Raw genomic sequence first — 18,356 nt, forward strand, 5'->3', positions numbered from 1 at the left:
CCGTACCACCCATATTATGTTAACGCACTGTTTTCTTCATAATGAAATACTAGTCATGTTCAGTTTCAATATGCTTTTTCTCTACCACCAGCCAAATAATAACAAAGTACAGAATAAAATTATAAAATAAAAATGTGGACTTTCTACAAAACTGGGTTTGTTTCTTTCAGATGATAGAGTCAAGAAGCAAATCTCATGAAATCAAGAAAACAACTGTAAAACGGGAACATGTACCAGTTGTAAATATGGAAGATTCCCCCCCAGTGTCCGATTCTGATGTAAGTATTGGCTGTTGCTTCAGCACGAAGACATCAAGGGAGATAAATGGTAACTAGGGCCTCAGATTTCTCAGCAGAAGTGCAGATTGTTTCAATGAACTGTAAGGATATTGTTACCTACTAGGTGTGCTATGAGCATTTTTCTTTTTGGTTTGAAGGAGTGCAACAACAAAATGATAGGCATATTTTGCATGCAATTCTAAAATGCTGTGTATTTTTCAGCCCTTGCTGTCAATTTACAGAGAAATCTTATATTTCTGAATACTTAGAACATCATGGAGTGAAATAAGGACAAACATTATTTGAGAACTCTATTTTTTTGAATTTTTTTTTTGTGTTTATTCACTTTCAGGAGCAGCAAGAGTCAGCCCGAACTGCACCAAATTTAAACAGTGCTCCTTCTCTAGATGTTTTTAGCAGTATGTTGAAGGATACAACAAGTCAACATCGAGCCCATCTTTTTGACCTGAACTGCAAAATCTGTACAGGTATCTACAGTGCTGACTTCATGCAAAGTAAAAGAATTGTTATGTTAAGCGTGTTGTTTGTTTATTTGTTTTTTTCCAGACTATTTCATTGTTAAATCGTAATCAAAAGCTTTTGAAATAAATTTATAGGTCAGATTTCAGCATCTGAAGATGAAGTACCACCTAAGAAGATAAAGTCAGCAGCTCCTGTTAAAAAGGTGGAGTCGAAATCAAAACCAGAAGTTCAGCCAAAGTACGAAAGTTCTGCACCAACCCCAGCAGCAGAGCCTGCCAAAGAGGCCGTCTCTGAAAATGCAATGGAAACTGAAGTCGGACCAGTAGCAGAAACAGTTTCTCAGTCAAGCGTAGAAAGAACTTACATTCCTACAACCCAAGGCCCTAATAATGCAGATTCTTCTGTACCTGAAGAGGCTTCTGCTTTTCCTGCCTCTTGTGCTGGTGGAGTTGTCACAACCGTAACAGTTTCTGGCAGAGACCCTCGAACAGCAATGAGCAGCTCCTCTGGTACTGTGACGCCAGCCCTGCGTTCTGGTCCTGCATCTGACAAAGTTTCAACAGGGGAAACAAAACAGGAAACTTCAAAACCAGTTATGACTGTCCCCAAATCAATATTAACAAAACCATCATCCTCACCAGATCCAAGATACTTAGCAGTTCATCATTCACCCAGTATCAAGTGCGTATACTTAATAGTAAGCCAAGCTACCAAATGTTTAATGTGGTTATCCTCCAAGTCCCATGTCCTGTTGCACCACCACCACCACCACCCCCCCGCCCCAAGACAAAAGGCATGTTCCATTTTAAATTCAGGTAGCCTGATTCAGATTTTTAATTTAACATCATTTACCTTCTCTCGTTGGTCCAATTTTTGGAGCATCAGCATATGGTGACAGCAAAGATTCTACAATGTGTTTCAGCAGATAAATAAAACTTGAAGGTATTATGCAGACTTAGAAGTCTGCACGTACGTTAATGTATAGAAAGCGAGTGACCATGTGAGAGATGGTTTAAAGGCATTTCCAGATTTTCATTCTATATTAAAATACTGTTACATCTCAATTTATGAATTAAAATTAACCAATTGCTCAGCTTGAAAGGAAGTGGAGTTCTTTCATATTCTGGGTGTGTACAATAGTAAAAATAAATACTGCAAAGTATATCCCTATGAAACTGCAGTTAAAAGGTTTTTATTTATATCAATTTCTTTTCCTTGAGAATCTCTTTCAGATGGGTATTGTTGACAATTAGTGGGAAGTACACAATTCAGAGTAGTGTGTTACAGAGTCAGAATCACAACAGTTATAGTGCTAACCTAATTTTATAAAAGTAATATCTTTTGGCATCTTTTTGCGTGTGTGCAGCTACAAGTTTATTTTCAATTACTCTTTGCTTTTTTCAATAATACTGAGTTAATGGAAAACATTAACAAAGCATTTAGTAAAAATTCTGTTATTCGTTTGAAATAAAATATTTGGTGAATAGGAGGAGGGAAGAAAAGTGAAAAAGAAGGGACCATTCTTGTTTGTATTCTGTAACCTTTCTGTTTTGGATTTGTTTTGCAGTGTTGCAGAGCCACGCTCACCTCAAGACAGCGATACTTCCCTCTTTCTCTCTCGTCTCAACACCATTTGGAAGGGATTTATTAACATGCAAAGTGTGGCCAAATTTGTCACTAAAGCATATCCTGTCTCCGGGTGCTTTGATTATCTTAGTGAGGTTAGCACTGACATGTTTATGTGTTTGGAATAAATCTGTACTGCAGTTCCTGTTGCTAGAAAGGCTGGGGTCAGTATATTGTTATATTAGAACTGTAGCAGTGGTAAATGGCATCCCTTTAGTAATGGGAGGGTGTATGTTCAACTAATGAGACAGTATAAAGGTTTGCACTAAAACAAATAAGCTTTTCTTTCTCTCTTTTTCTGTGAAGTGCATTTTATGTGACTGTTAGGAAGTTTCAAACACAAATGTGTGGTTTAGGACTTGTGTTAGTAGAGTTGGTGGTTCTTTTTGGTATTGCTTTTGCTAAAATGAGTTTCACTGTCCTCATGATGGGAAGCTCACTAGAATTCATGTGACTTCTAGTCGTAAGTGCAGCATTTCCTGAGAAACTGAAAGTGTGGAGAAAATCTGCATTTCAAATAGCAGCTTCCATATAAAAACAAAGCCAGTAATGGGCATACAGAACTATTAGACATTTTGCTGCTATCTTTGGGAGTGCCTTTTGGTAACATGCCATAATGAAACACCATGAAATTTAGAAATAGCCTGTCTGACATTAGAAGAGTATGTATGAAAGTTTAGTAAAATATAATAGTGCATTATCCACTAGGCTACTGGGATGGGGCAACCTGCACTGCTTTTAATCATTAGACTCTTTTGGTTTTTCTCATACTACTATGTAATACTTCTTGTTTAGGATTTACCAGATACAATTCATATTGGTGGGAGGATCTCACCGAAGACAGTCTGGGATTATGTTGGCAAACTCAAATCTTCGCTTTCTAAGGTATTCACTTAAAATCCTTTGCAAAACCCAGAAGAAAAATGCAGCAATATAAAATGACAACTTTATTATAATATAAATTAGTAACCAGCAAATACTGACATAGATCACACCTGGAAAACTACTGACACCACTTATTCCTTTGAAATTTTTCATTTATTGCAGAAACATGGGTTTGAGCTGCAGAACCTCTTGATCTCTTTCTCTTGCATAGTAGTTAAATCTTCATACTATTTATTAATTTTTATGATTGAACAAAAATAATCTGTTTGTTCAGTATTGAAGATTGAAATTCAAATTTTAAAGAAAAGGAACTTATCATTTAATATATATATGTAATAGATTTTGCTATTAAAAACACTTCAGAAGTGAAAAAATTATGCACAGTATGCAGATATAATCATGAAACTAAGAATTTTCCATTTCTTTCATATTAATGTGAGCCTCAGGATGTTTAGTTTGATATAAGATACACAAGTAATTTGTATTTCTGAAAATGACAAACCTAATTGTTTTAATATTACAAATTGAACAACAGTACTCTCTCAAAGCTAGAGTACTGCCTTGAAAACATAGTTGGAGTGATAAATGTACATTTTATTTTTACCCCGGCATTTGCCCTTTACCATTTTATTTGCTGGTATGTTGCAGGTTGAGTTTTTCTACTTTGCTTTTGTATTACAGGAATTGTGTTTGATTCGTTTCCATCCTGCAACAGAAGAAGAAGAAGTTGCCTATATCTCTCTCTACTCCTATTTTAGCAGTCGTGGTCGTTTTGGTGTTGTAGCTAATAACAACAGACATGTCAAGGATCTCTACCTGATCCCCCTGAGTACTAAGGACCCAATTCCTTCCAAACTCTTGCCCTTTGAGGGACCAGGTAAGCACAAAACAGGGGAGGTTAAATGCTAGGTAAAATCACAAAACAAAAGTCAATCTGACACAAGTTGTTGTTGAATGTTTAATGTAAGCATTATTAAATTTTTTTAATATAAAACCAATTTTAAAGTACATAAATAGGGGAAAAATTGGAAATCCAACTCTGTTCCGGATAAAATTGTCTGAAATTTACATAGGCTTTCCAACAAGATGCTTATATGCTATTAGGAGGATGAGTTTACCTGTAAAATCAAGTATGTGGAACAGCCACTATATTGGAAAAAAAAAAAAACCCAAAACCCAACAAAAACCCCCACCCTATCTTCAGCAACCCATAAATTCACAAAACCTAGGCCCTTAGAAACCATTTACTGTCGCTTAAATCAAGCAGGACATTTAGCCCACAAAGGAGCCAAGAAATCTATGAAGACAAGGTAATATTTATAGTGGTTTCACTACATTGTCATTGTCTCACACTTATTATTATGCTGTATGTGCAATATGGTGCACAAGGTGTTTGAAATTTTTTGTTCTAGTTGGAGCAAATTCTAGCCAAATCGCTGACTTCTGAAAATTAGTTTGTTGGTGGGGAAAGGGATCCACATTCCTTAGGGTTGGTATAGGCAGGTTATATTACAATCTTCTATTTTTAGATAAAATTACAAGTAGTAGTGTTTGGCTTGAGATTGCTCCATGTTTGTTCATTGAACATGGTGACAGAAGAACTGAGAATGAATTCAGCCCTGAAACACCCTTCTGTTACAAAATTTGAAGTCGTCTTCATCTGAGAATGGAGGAGGTGCATATGCTTAGTTTCCAAATAAGTACCTGGGCTTTTGTATAAAATAACAGATTGAGAAGCTGAAGAACTACAGGTTACAACGAAGGTAATACTTCATTGTCACAGCAGTGGTTTGGAAAATATTAAACGGTAGGTATGAAACAGCAAACATGCAAGGAGCTGGCCTTTCTGAGAAGCTGATTCTCTTCTACTCAAATACAAGTTTAGGACTAAACTCAATAAAGCATTCTCAGGCCTTATACGCAGGAGCAACAGTGTTTGGGACAGGTTTTCATGTGTTAATGGCATACGACTTCAACAACAACAACAAATGATACATCATTAGTTAAATGCTCTCCCTTCCTCCATGGGATTGCAAAGGGTGCTTGCTCTGCGTCCTCAGACAAGATTTTTCTCATACACCCCAAGTCTGTCTTATCTGTCCTTGAACAGTACACAGTCTAGGTAATTGTTTTTAGGCTACAGCCAAAAAGGCAGGATTATTACTATCTAAATTATAGCAATATAGCTATAATTGTTGAATCTCAGCACCTCATAGTCTTTAACTTACTGAATTCTTGAAAGATAGGCAAAACCTGTTGTTCCCATTTCATAGCCAAGAAGTGAAAACACTAAGTGCAGAACACTTTTGGCACAGGCATGTAGGCAAAGAGTCTTAACTCATGGACTGGTTTTTCCAGCCAGAACAAGAGAAATACCCTCCTTTCTGGACAGTAACACAAGAATGGGATTGGCCACTGAATCAGCTGTAAATGTTTGCAGTCTTTTGCTGGACTAGTAAATAACCTGCTTTAGGGAGGCACTTACCTAATTGTTGCCTACTTGCATTCCTGTGCAAATACCAGCCTTCCTTTTTCCACTTCTTTTTTCTTTTCCATTATAGGTTTCATTTCAAATGAAACTCTTATCTTAGCTTGGAGGTTGGCAAATGTAGACAAACTCATACTAAGTATTAGTAGAGAAATTTGTAATATCAGCCTGGTTTTGCTGAGTTTCAGGTGCAGAAGTTGTTAAAAACTGGAGGGTGTTGCTCAGAAGAAATGTAGTTATCATTTGCAGGTGTTGTTCATGGAGGCAAATTTTGAGTCAGGTTTTCAAATTGAAGGCAAAGTGGATTAAAGGATAGCAATAGAAGCAAGGTTCCAGAGGCAGAGAGGCCATATGATATAACAGTTTCACAGAAGACCCACTTAGGCTTCTGCCATCAATTCACACTTCTTGGAAACTTCTGTAGCAGCCTTTACCTCATGGTTGTGCTAAGTTGTGTTCATATTTTAAAAACAGATCCGATATGGGGGAGGAGGGGGGGCAAAAAAATCAGGTAAGCTGTTTTTCTGTTTGTGTATGTATAAAACCACAGCATAAAAGACATGTAATCCATACTTTTTAATGGCATCTGATGGAATTTACCGCTCTTTTTTCTTTCACAATCAATAAAAATATTTTATGGAAAGTGGTCATTGTCTCCTTAAATTTAATCGTGTACCTTCAAATAGAGTTTAGCAAGGACTCGAAAAGCATTATGCTTTAGATAGCTTAAGATGATTTGATAAATACGACTCAGGGTGGGGGGAGGAGGGAGAGGACAATAAAACCCTGCCACTCCAGAAATCCTAGTTAGAAGATATTCCAGCTGTATCAACCAGTTCCATCAGGCACATATGGATTATGAATTTCTCCTGTTTTCTGATGGACTGGATTTGGAACACAACTGAGGACTTCTGAACTGCACTAGTACCTACAAGATCTCCAAAAAACTTTGACATGGGTGATTTAAAAACAGAGGAAAATGGAAGGTTATCCAGATTTATACTTAATTCATCTCAGACATTCACTGCCAGATTTTATGTATCAGTGGGCTCTTCTGCATTGTCTTTTTGCAATGGTTTACTGTATGTGAATTTACTTGTCTGTTTCACATACACATTTAATGTTATTTAGCACTTTCATCTGTAGATCTCAAAGCACTTTGTAAAAAATAGTATAATCAGACTTAATTACCAACAGCAAGTGATTTATTGAGGGATTTAGTGGCAACATTGGGAACGTAGCTAGTATCTTTCATAGTTAAAATAAATGAATTTTAATAAAACAGCCATATATCAGCAAAGGATTCCACAAATATTGATATATCTCTTTTGGTAGTTTACAATAGGAAGTGTGTTTCTTCAAGTACGAAGGCATGAAATCTCATGCTGTTTAGAATGCTCTTAAGAACTGCAACAAATGGAACAAAATTTTAACTACTCTGAATGGAGTTAGGTGTCTTCATCTCAACAGATATCGTTATGAAAGGTAGCAGTAGTAGAAGAACATAAAGCATTATGGACCTTACTTTCTATGCCAGCCCATTCCACTCAGCAAGGGTACCTTAATGTGCAGCACTGTTAAAATTCTGGAAGTGATCTACATCCCTGAATTAAGGGTGCACAAATTTGGTCATAGTTGTCAGTTGCTTTCATGATTAAATGGGGACAAATATTTAAATGTTGTTGATAAAATTTAAAGAATATCTTGTATGGGTCCTCTGCAGTTTAAAAATGTACACCATGGGTATGCTTACTCCATTCCTGTGGTTTGGTCATTGAGGTACAGAAATTAGGCATGTATCTTTAATTGTACAGGTAACTTCTTACCACCTGATGATGATAGGGAAAGATGCGGTCATTATATGCATAAATATGGTAAAACTAATGTAATGAAAAAATGTGATTAAGGGCTAAGAAAAACAAACATTCATCCAGTACCAATATTTAGTATATCCTGTTGTAGTGGCTTTAGTTACAGGATGTAACTCAATAAAACCAGCATGTGGACTTCAAATACATAATAGAATAATAACTATTTTATAAATAATTTAGCACTGAAAGCTACTAACTCTGTCAACACAGCTTGCAGCACTTTTAAAATGCTTGCTTGTGAGAGACAGTCGTTGAGCAATAGTTGGAGACTGCAGCCAACATTTTTGTTATTATCTAAAATTAGGCACTTAACCTATTTATGGATATTGAAATAGAATGGGACTGACCTTTGAAATGCTGGTCTAGCTGTATTTTTCCATTCAAAAGGAGCATTAAGTATTTGATTGCTTCGAATGGAGTGAATGTAGAAGCCAGATTAGGCATGACTTCTAATATTTGTGTAAAGTTACAGTATCAAAATGTAAAATTTTAATGAATTTATTCTATGATTACTAAACTTAAACTGATTATAACTAATGTTTTTAACTTACTACTGGAATTCATTGTCTTGAAAGTATATTAAAATTTTACTCTATTTTAATTAGTGACTTGATCTCTGGTTTTTACAGGGATTCAAAACTGATTTTTCAGTAATTGCTGTTTATTAGGTATCTTGTCTGACGGATTTTTAAAACCTGTTTATTTCAATTATTCAGTGTTTGAGAGTCATTGTGACTAATTGCATAAATCACAAGTCTCCGCATAAAAGTAGATACCCAAAACGTTAACAACAGAAGAACAGCAAATGCCTACTAGGAGTTTTTGGATGAAGACCAATTTGTGAGATACTCTGCACTGGTCAACACTGACCAAATGTGGAGTCGTTATTCATATACTGATAAAGAAAAAATGTAAAGCAAACTTACACACAGTGAACCATTTCTAACTAATGAGTCTATTCTGACTGTAAATTGTGAATGTTTTTTTTCTGCAGTTATCTTACTTTTGAACTATGTCTTGATCTTGTATATTAATATCATTTCATTTAAAGTAGTAAATTATTGTGAACAGAACTGCTAGAATTGCTTTAAGCTGTGGGTGCAAATGACTATTTGGATAAGTCAAGTATTTATGTGGTCCTTTTTGAATAATCTTAGATTCACTGAAAATAATTATTTGTTCAGTTCCTGTCCTGCCGGCTTTCATTGTACATCTCAGCATCCCTCCTCCTCTTAAGAGGCAAATTTGTGCGTGTACTGAATTATTAGCAAATCTTAGTTCTGGTAACGTAGCCAGTTTAATTTTCTTCCATTTCATGAAAAATGAAAGATTATTTAAAACAGCATGTCTAATACCCTCTTAACCACAGAACTATGTAAAACTTGACCACTGAACTGTGAAATAGTATAAATTCCACTCTGGATCTAGAATGCATTCTACAGAATAACTGTTTTTCAAAAACTCTCACTCAAATGTAATTATTCTTGTTTCTCAACATAATTGTAATGAGAGCCATTCCTGATAGGAAATCTCAAGCAAATATTTTAGATTGGCCTCAAATTTTCATTATAATTTTGTCTGGTTTTTTTAAAAAGACTTTCTAGGGAGTAACCAGACTTTGCTGGTTTCTTCATTAAGTGATGAAAACAGTTTCACTGTACTGTTACCCATTATAATCAGAAGAACACAGAATTTTAGAGGAGGGTTTTTTCCCTGTTGTCAAGAGATCTCATAAAACTTTGAAGTTATTTTATTTGAAAAATTACTGTCTTTGTCTTATTATCTGTAGTTCATTATTTGGAAAATAAGGTTTATATGGGATAAGATTTGAGCATATGAAGTGGTGATTTAGGGGGACATTCTGTGAACAAAAGTTATTGCTTAAAGAAATATGTAGCAAGTATTGAAGAGAAATAGTAAGTTTAAAACATAAAGCAGCTATGGTTTTGGTGTGTTATTTAGCAAACTGCAAATAATTCCTGCAGTATAGGCTTTCATTGAAGGGGAAATCTTGACTTAATTGGTTCTAATGCTTGGGCTTTCCCTTGCTGTCAGTTCAGCTAAGTTTTCGTCCTGTACTTAAGTAGGTTCTAACTGAATTTAGCTTAAGCTGTAAGAGTGATGGTATCGTCTCACTGACAAAACATGTTTAAGCTAAAAATACACTAAACTTTTACTGTTTTCTCAGTGTGAAAGAACTTAGAAAAGGTTAAGTTTATTAAATGTGAACATACATTTAGGAAAACACCTGATGTAATTTTCTCATTAGAAGGTCCCCTTAAAACTTCAAATTCAGTTGTTTCAGCAAAGTAATGTACCTGTGAATGTGGTTTGCTAATGGAATGTATCTGCAACTGTGGGGTTTGGGGTTTTTTGTTGGTATCAAAAGTTTTCAGTGCTAATAATTAGATATTTAAAAACTGTTCCTTAATGAGCAGTTGGTTTGGTTTAATAAGAACAAGGAACCTACATATATATATAACTCTTACTTACAGGATTGTGAATAGAAGGAACAGTGTAGGTCAGAGTCTTCGCCTTACCATTTAACCACAGTGAATATTATCTGTTATTTTACAAATTGTTTTGTGTCTCTATATTACTGCTTCCTAGCTGAATGCAAATAATAACTAATGGCACGTATAGGGGAAAGACACTGGTCCTCAAATTGAGGACCTTTTAAAAGTCATTAGATCCAGAAGTTAAAAAAGCCTCTCTTTATACAGATTTTCTAAATTTGCCACCAACTGTATGTTAAAGGGTTTATTCCCTGCCCTTCATTCTGGACATGTTTATCTTCCACAAGTGCCAGTGGGAACTGTGCATGTAAAAGGAAGAAATACAGTAACATGAAACAGACCTACAGACCTTTCCATTTTTCCTCTTTATCAGAAACTCTCCCATCATTTTTGGATATACTTCTCTAAGGATTCAAGTCTGAAGCTTTCACAAAGGAGTAATTCTACTCACAATTTTTTTTTTTTTTTTTACTTATAGAAAGGCCTACAGCATCAAACTGAATCCTGCAACTGAGGGTTTAAAGTCACCTTTCCCTCTGCATACCAGTTTCTTACCCAACCAACCATTTTCTTGCAGAGCAAGCAAACACACCCAGTGTCCCTTTCCCCCACATGCTAAACTTGTGTCTGCTTAAGCTCTCCTTTGCTTGTTTGGTATGTTACCAGGTTGCCTGCTTCTCTCAAGTTTTAAAATAATGTCTAGCTGGAAAAAACCAAACAAACAGGGAGTGGGTTACAAGCTTTAATACTGTTTCCAAACAAAGTTTGTTTGAGATTATCTTTTTAGCAACTACTGGTATTTGTTTAACTTAGAGATAGACAAAATATTTATAGACTGGTGTAAATGTCAATGTAGTCTTTTAGCACAGATTGTAACAGAAATACAGTTATGAAGTTTAGCCCAGGTTTTCTCATTTTCCAGTATCTCTGTGTATACAACATATTTGCAAACTATTTAAAAGTAAATACATGATTTTTCAGGGGGAGAGGTAGGGGTTGTTGAACAACAACAAAATGATGTAACAATACAAAAAATATAAAAACTTGCTTTGGTTTTGAACACTTGCAGAGACCCTTTTTAATAATCATACCTGTTGCTGCAATCTTTTATTAAAAATATCAAGGAAGGAATTAAAACATTTCTTTACTTATATACAAATATATATAAAAAGTAAAGAAATATTAGATGCATATGCTTATGGACTAATGAAAATTGCCAATAGGTCATCTAATGGAATTTAGAAAAACTGTTATCTTTTTGACTTTTGTAGCTGTCACTATCTAAAATAATAAGTTTCTACTGAAAAGATAATTAAAAATTAGTTTTTTACATATACAATCTTTGTGTTTCCTTTCAGGTCTTGAGTCATCTCGGCCAAATTTAATTCTTGGATTGGTTATCTGTCAGAAAGGAAAACGTCCTGCCACTGGCATTGAAACGGAAAAGATAGAGGAAAAGCGAAGCAGAATTCAAGCACATGAGGAAACTGAAACATCACTGTTCTCTAAAGGGCCACTAGCTGCTTCGCAAGAGAAGAAAACTCCGAAATATACACTTTATTCAGGAGATTCAGCCATAAGTACAACACCACCTGGATCTCCTCCACCTCCACCCCCACTTCCCGTTCCGGACACCTCGGCAGTTACACCTTCAGTATTAAAAATACTGTCCTCAATTAAAAGTGGAACCACAACTACTGTAACACCACCCATTTCAACTGCTGCTTCTGCAAGCGTTACTGCTACGCAGTCTACATCCTCAAAAACTGCCACTCCTCTGGAGCACATCCTGCAGACGCTTTTTGGGAAAAAGAAAACTTTTGAGCCTCTTGCTAAGGATTCCGAAACTGTTCAGTCTTCAAATCAGGAAGGTCAAGGTGCTGCTGATGGAGGAATGTCAGCTGTTCCTCTGTTAGATCCCATTGTGCAACAGTTTGGACAGATGTCAAAAGACAGAGCTATAGAAGAGGAGGAGGATGACAGACCATATGATCCTGAAGAAGAATATGGTCCAGAGAAAGCTTTTGAAATGCAGACTGGTGAAAGTGAAAAACGATACAATGTGGAAAAGCCATCTAATACAGCAGAACTAGAGGATGAAGCCTACGATCCAGAAGATGAAACTATCTTGGAAGAAGCAAAAGTTACTGTTGATGATTTACCTAACAAAATGTATACAGACACTAAAAGCAATTCTTCGGAAACATCTGCTTCATATGTGCCTGATCTATCTGCATCCTCATCCTTGGTAGAGCAGCAAAAAATGTTGGAAGAATTAAACAAACAAATAGAAGAACAGAAAAGACAACTAGAGGAACAAGAAGAAGCCCTCAGACAACAAAGAGCAGCTGTTGGTGTTTCAATGGCTCATTTTTCAGTGTCTGATGCTTTAATGTCACCACCACCAAAATCTTCCCTAATAAAGACTGAATTATTCCATCAGGACCAGCAAGCTACACAAAAAGTAGATTTACCTTCATCTTTAAATCAGCAAGCACAAGTTTTAAACCAGGGCTGTGACCCAAGGCAGAATAGAGATCCTCGACAAGCTAGAAGAATGGCGACAGAGACTAATGACAATGTTGATGCTCGAATAAAGCCACAGGTGGTACAGAATGAGATAACCACAAGAGAAAGTGCTCCAGCAAGTTTTCCAAATGCTTTGCAGAGTTCACTTGGTAAAGAAGACAAAACTTTAATTTCTGCTACTCAGCCCGGTTTTAGTGGTGATAATTGGGTTTCAAGTGAAAAGGCTTCTACGGCGTCCCAGAAAGAGGCACCTAATAGCAAATTTGAAAACACTGTTCAAGTTAATTTGGAAAACATGAGTCAAGCAGCTTCTGGAGAACCTTCTACATCCAAACCTTTACGTAAAGTGCTGCTTCCAACACCTCCAAGTACATCTTTTCAGCCTAATTTCTCCACATCAAATGACAGTCAGTCTTTGCAAGATATGCATAAAATATCATGGTCAAATGAGTCAAAGGAAGTAATGGGAAGGGATTCTTTTTCAAATACAATGTTTACTTCTCAGGAGAAGGTAGCTGGTCACTTTGAACCAGAGAGGGGTCTTTCATCAGTGCAATATGACGAACAAAGAAATCCTCAGTCTCATCAATTTGTAGAACAAACTGAAACTCCATCAGTTCAGACTGAGGGCGGACCTTCCCCACAGCACTTTGAAGAAAACCGAGCTGGACCTCCATTTTCTTTGTCTGGGCAGAAGGGAGGGCCTCCACCACCACTGATGCTCAATGCACCTGGAGGACCTCATGGACCTAATTTTAGAGGACCAGCACCACAGTTCTCTGAAGAGCATGGTTCTCCAAATAATGATGGGCAAAGAGGACCTCCATCAGGAAGATTTGGAGGTCAAAAGGGTCCCATTCCTTCCTTATTTTCTACACAGCATGGACCACCATCTCTTTTTGGTGATAACAGGGGCCCTACCCCTTCTTATCATGGTGTTCCAAGAGGAATGTCACCATCTCAGTTTGAAGATCGGAGGGAACCTCACATGGAACAAAGGGAATTCTCAGACTCCCAATATAATGAAATGATCAGGCCTCCAGGACAGTTCGAAGGACCAGATCCACCTCAGTTTATGGGAAACAGAGGTCCTTCGCCTTTTCCTTTTGGAGGTCAAAGACGACCCCCACCAGCTCAGTTTAAAGGACAGAGAGGAGGCCCTCAGTTTGGAGGGCCAAGAGGTCCAGCCCCGAGTCATTTTGGGGGACCAAGAGGGCCTCACCCAAATCAATTTGAAGGGCAGAGAGGTCCAGCTCCAAATCATATACCTGGTCCAAGAGGACTTTTGCCACAGCCATTTGAAGAACGGAGAGGGAGTCCACCACCCAGATTTGCCAACCAGAGAGGTCCAGCACCGCTTCAGTTTGGAGGACCAAGAGGAGCCACACCTGCACTGTTTCCAGAAGAAAATGAACCTCCTCCTTCTAGATTTCATTTCCAAGGTCAGTCACCACAAGGTATGAAGCCAACCCCAAGACCACTCCTGGACCTTCCAAGCCATCCACCACCCCACAGAAAAGAGATGTGGGAGGAAGCTGGACCATCTGCATCTCTTTCCAATATTTCTGGACAAGGATCTGAGTCGGAAGGACAGTGGTCAGCATCTGACTTCCGAGAAGGCAAAAATCCTGAATTTAGAGGCCAGACATTTGAAGGGAGACAGAGAGAGAGGTATGAGGGAGGAAATAAAGACAAGGTTTTAGATCAGCCAGAGCCTCAGCAAGCAGATAATCGACAAGGTAGACCCTTTGAGGAAAGACGAAGGGATCGAGAACACGGCAGACCTTGGGAAAGAGACCGTGGCAGAAACTGGAATAGAGACAGGGACTGGGAGAGACACAGAGACAAGGAATGGGATAAAAATAGAGACAGAAGCCAAAACAAAGATAGAGAGAAGGATTCAGAGAGGTCTAAAGAATGGGAAAGAAACAGAGACCGAGAGAGAGCAAGAACCAGAGAGAGAGAATCCTACAGGAGACGTGATAGGGACCGATCAAGAAGCAGAGACAGAGATCGTGACAGAGAGAAAGACAGGGACCGGGATCGAAGCAGGGAAAAAGAAAGAGATCGAGAGAGAGATCGAGATCGTGAAAGAGAAAGAGGAAAAGATCGCAAAGACCGGAGTAAGAGTAGGGAAATTGGTAAAGAGATGAAGCCAGAAACACCGAAGGAAACTCAGAAACCAACAGAAACAGAAGCTTCATCGTCCACTAATCAGTCATAGAAATATGATTGATATTTCCCATAAATGACAGAATTTTACAACACAGCAAGGACTGAGTCAGCATCTTCTGTATATACTGTATATTCCCACCTTTACAAAAATGCTGTTGTAAAACTAGCCTTACAAAATGTACTGATAAATTAGCAATTTTTGAACAACTGTGAATGAAAATACTCAAATAGATAAAAGGCAAGAACATACTGGACTTTCACTTGCTGCATTTTGTGCATAATGTTTTTCTTATAAAAATTCACAGCGTTACCTGTACTGAAATTTTGTTTTTCTACTTGCATCTTTATCTTAAAATTTCCATTTACAGTACAGAAATGGAAAAAGTCTAAGAAGAGCATATTGCTTTTTAAGATTATAAAGTTATGTTTTCCAGTAACTTGAATTGTAATTTTATAAGAGAATTTAATCCAGACCTTAGGAGCCATACTTTACATCTCATTTACATGATATTTTGGTGTCAAAAGTTGTTCCTACAGCACACGCTTTAAAAAAATGGAGTCCAATGTTGCCATCTTGTTTATTTTACAACGGAAGAGTCGTGTGTATTTAGGAAAAGGCTGCAGAAGAACAGTGTTAATAATTACTTGTGACTGATGGAGGATTTGAAAACGGAATGTTATAAGCTTAAAGTGCACTATCTTCCTTTTTATATACAGATATTTTGTGTTTTGGAATCCATCTGTTAAGTGTACAGCAAAGATACTAGTCGTACTCAGTTTTTTCACGAGGCTGAGGGGTTTTAAATGTTGCATTTTTACAAACCTGTAATTAAAGAACAGACAAGAGTAGCACCTTTATAACCAGCAAAACTTATAAAAACATCAGACATTTATTTGAAAAAGGCTAAGACTATAAATGAATTGGTATACCAAAGGAAAGAAGAAGTTGGTTAAATAGGCCACTAAATCTGTTACTTCAATTGAATCGATTTAGTGGAGCATTTTTTTGGTTTTGTTGTGTTTTGTTTTTGCAGAATTTTGCCATAGACTTAAGAAATGTCCCCATTTCATTGTATTTTTCATTCAAAAAGTGTTTTGCTCCTGGAAAAAAAAGTGTCACTGTTTTTTTGTTAGACCCTACTTAGTCTGGTAGTGTACATAAAACTTTCCACTGAAAAAGGTATAACTGCATTAAGCTTGAAAAGAAGAGTGGTGGTACTTCATGTTGTGTTTCAAGAGGGAAGTTTTTCACTGTGAAATACATTACATCGCTACTTTTCATGTATTCTTCAAGTACGTAATTCTAAAGTATGAAATTTGTTTGACCATGTAAATTAACAGTTGGGTAAATATTTTCATATTTTTATAAAAGAGTTTTGGAAATGTAAAATTAGATTCCTATAAACATTTGCATCTTGAAGACTACATTACAAGTAGCATGTATGCCATGTATCTCACTACAGATTTTACAGTTCCTATTGGTGCATCTTTGAAGTCCTTACACATCAAGGATTTGCTGGTTGAAATAGTCATCTGTATTCTGAACCTGTAGACAAAATGTTAAAATGCAGAGAGGTGGTATTAAATGCAAACATCTACTATGGTGTAAGATTTTTTTCTTAACGAGATGTTTCTAATTTAAAGACATACATAAAAGTATGCAAAAACTAAGTGTGTTTGTTTAGGTTTACTTGATAGAAATTTCTGTAAATTGTATTTTATATGGCAAAATATATCACTGTACATTAAAATATGGGACTTCACAGGTTTTTGTTACTGTAAGTAGAATAAACATCTACAGAGAACTGTTGTCCATTTCTTAAACCTGTATGTGTATATTTTTTTTTAAATATTGCTACATCTGAACAAACCACAAGAGTCTCATGACACACAGCTTTCACTTCCTCATTGTTTAACGAAAGAAGATGTTTTGCAGGACATCACTACCAATCAATGTTTCATTGTACGCATTCTAAAAAGCATATGAAAATCTGTGCTTATCATTTTTCTCTCAGTTCTAATTTATTCTGAAGGGTTTTTTTTATTTGAATTAGGAAGTTTGTAGATTTTACACCAAAAAAAAATCTAAAGAAAAGAGAAAATACTAATTAATTTAGGTCAGCTTTGAACTTAAGAAAAACTCAGTTCACACCACTTATGAATTCCTTGACTTCACATTGTTACGAAATAGATGTGCGGCTTTTCATCTTCTAGGAAACACTCCTTTATCACAGATCAGTTTGGGGAATCTGATCACGATTTAGGAACAGTAAATGCATCCTCCCACAGAGGTTGTGGCAAAAAACCCAACAGCAAACAGACAGACACTAATGACTTATTTTTTTAAACCACAGCTTTATATAGTTTATTATGACCTGGTCTTGGATTTTGTAGCAAGGTTCCTGTGTTCTACACTGCAGCAGACAGTAAAAGCTAAGCTGAAAAGATCATAACAATTTAACTCCATTTAGAGACTAAAAATGGTACTGAATTGTTATCGTGCATTGCAAGAACGAGAAAAATAAATTCTCTGGCTTTGTTCAAACTTCTGATTAACATGAAACAACCTACTATTTTGAGCATTTATCTATGTTTGTACTAAGCTAAATTAACTTTCCAATTTTTTACGTAAAAGCCTCTGAAAAGTCTAGAACAATATAAGCAGAAAGAATATTACATCTATAAAAGACTGTAATATTCCTTTTTGCATTCTGAAGGAGAGCATGCAGAAGGATTAGAGGAGGAGGGAAGTGTGTATTGAGTCCAATGTGCACAAACCCGCTTTTAAAATTTCTGCTTTTGTTTCTAGAGGAAAGTGACCAGTGTAACTTTCAGACTTTGGCTACACCTCATATAATATGGCACACTTCGACATGGAAAATGTCTGTGCATGCTACCTTGAGTGAACATGCACATCATTAAAGAATGCAGTAAACATTTTATTTTTTTAACCTCCTGAAGGGAATGAAGATTTCATAAAAGTATTGAAATTTTTTTATTATTGTATTCTGTTTATGAGCTAGAGTAGCATTTTTTTTTGTGCCTTTCACGCTCTGGCTTGTTTCTAGAATGCATCTTCGTAATAGGCATCTGTTTTTAATACTAAAATGCATAACCAGTAGCAGATACGTAATAGAGACCTACCAACAAACTGCTCATGATCGCGAGATGCCTGTTTGTGGAGAGAGTGATTCTGTGTGGATGCATTCAGATGGTCTCTGAGCGGAAGACCTAGCATCCAAGCTCATTTACATGAAAACATGATAATACCACTTTACAAGTCCAGAAAAACTGAAATTTTTTAAGGGGCTTTGGATTAACTTTCTATCAAAGAACACGTTTTAAACACTGGCAAACTACTAAAGTGTTTATAATTTAGTAGCTTCATCTTACAATAGGAAATCCAGGGCTACGGACTCCACTGTAGCTGTGTATTGGATGTAGCCTCCTGCCTCCAGTGCTTCACAGCAGCATTCTTGGGGGGGGGGGGGGGGGGGGAACACAG

General features: G+C 36.6%; 1 protein-coding gene across 2 annotated transcripts in view; it reads left to right on the plus strand.

Annotated features, from left to right (window-relative positions):
• Positions 1 to 16,646, plus strand: part of DIDO1 (death inducer-obliterator 1) — a 56,175-nt gene extending 39,529 nt beyond the window's left edge. For both annotated transcript variants that reach the window (XM_010569533.1, XM_010569534.1), the window contains 7 exons: positions 171 to 278; positions 631 to 766; positions 896 to 1,442; positions 2,329 to 2,482; positions 3,183 to 3,272; positions 3,954 to 4,149; positions 11,506 to 16,646. In XM_010569533.1, the coding sequence (XP_010567835.1) occupies positions 171 to 278; positions 631 to 766; positions 896 to 1,442; positions 2,329 to 2,482; positions 3,183 to 3,272; positions 3,954 to 4,149; positions 11,506 to 14,900 (4,626 nt within the window). In that variant the 3' untranslated portion in view covers positions 14,901 to 16,646. The remainder of the gene's footprint in view (positions 1 to 170; positions 279 to 630; positions 767 to 895; positions 1,443 to 2,328; positions 2,483 to 3,182; positions 3,273 to 3,953; positions 4,150 to 11,505) is intronic.
• Positions 16,647 to 18,356: the final 1,710 nt, after the last annotated feature.

Source organism: Haliaeetus leucocephalus, unplaced genomic scaffold, assembly GCF_000737465.1.
Source record: "Haliaeetus leucocephalus isolate CR32 unplaced genomic scaffold, Haliaeetus_leucocephalus-4.0 Scaffold273, whole genome shotgun sequence".
Lineage (NCBI taxonomy): Eukaryota > Metazoa > Chordata > Aves > Accipitriformes > Accipitridae > Haliaeetus > Haliaeetus leucocephalus.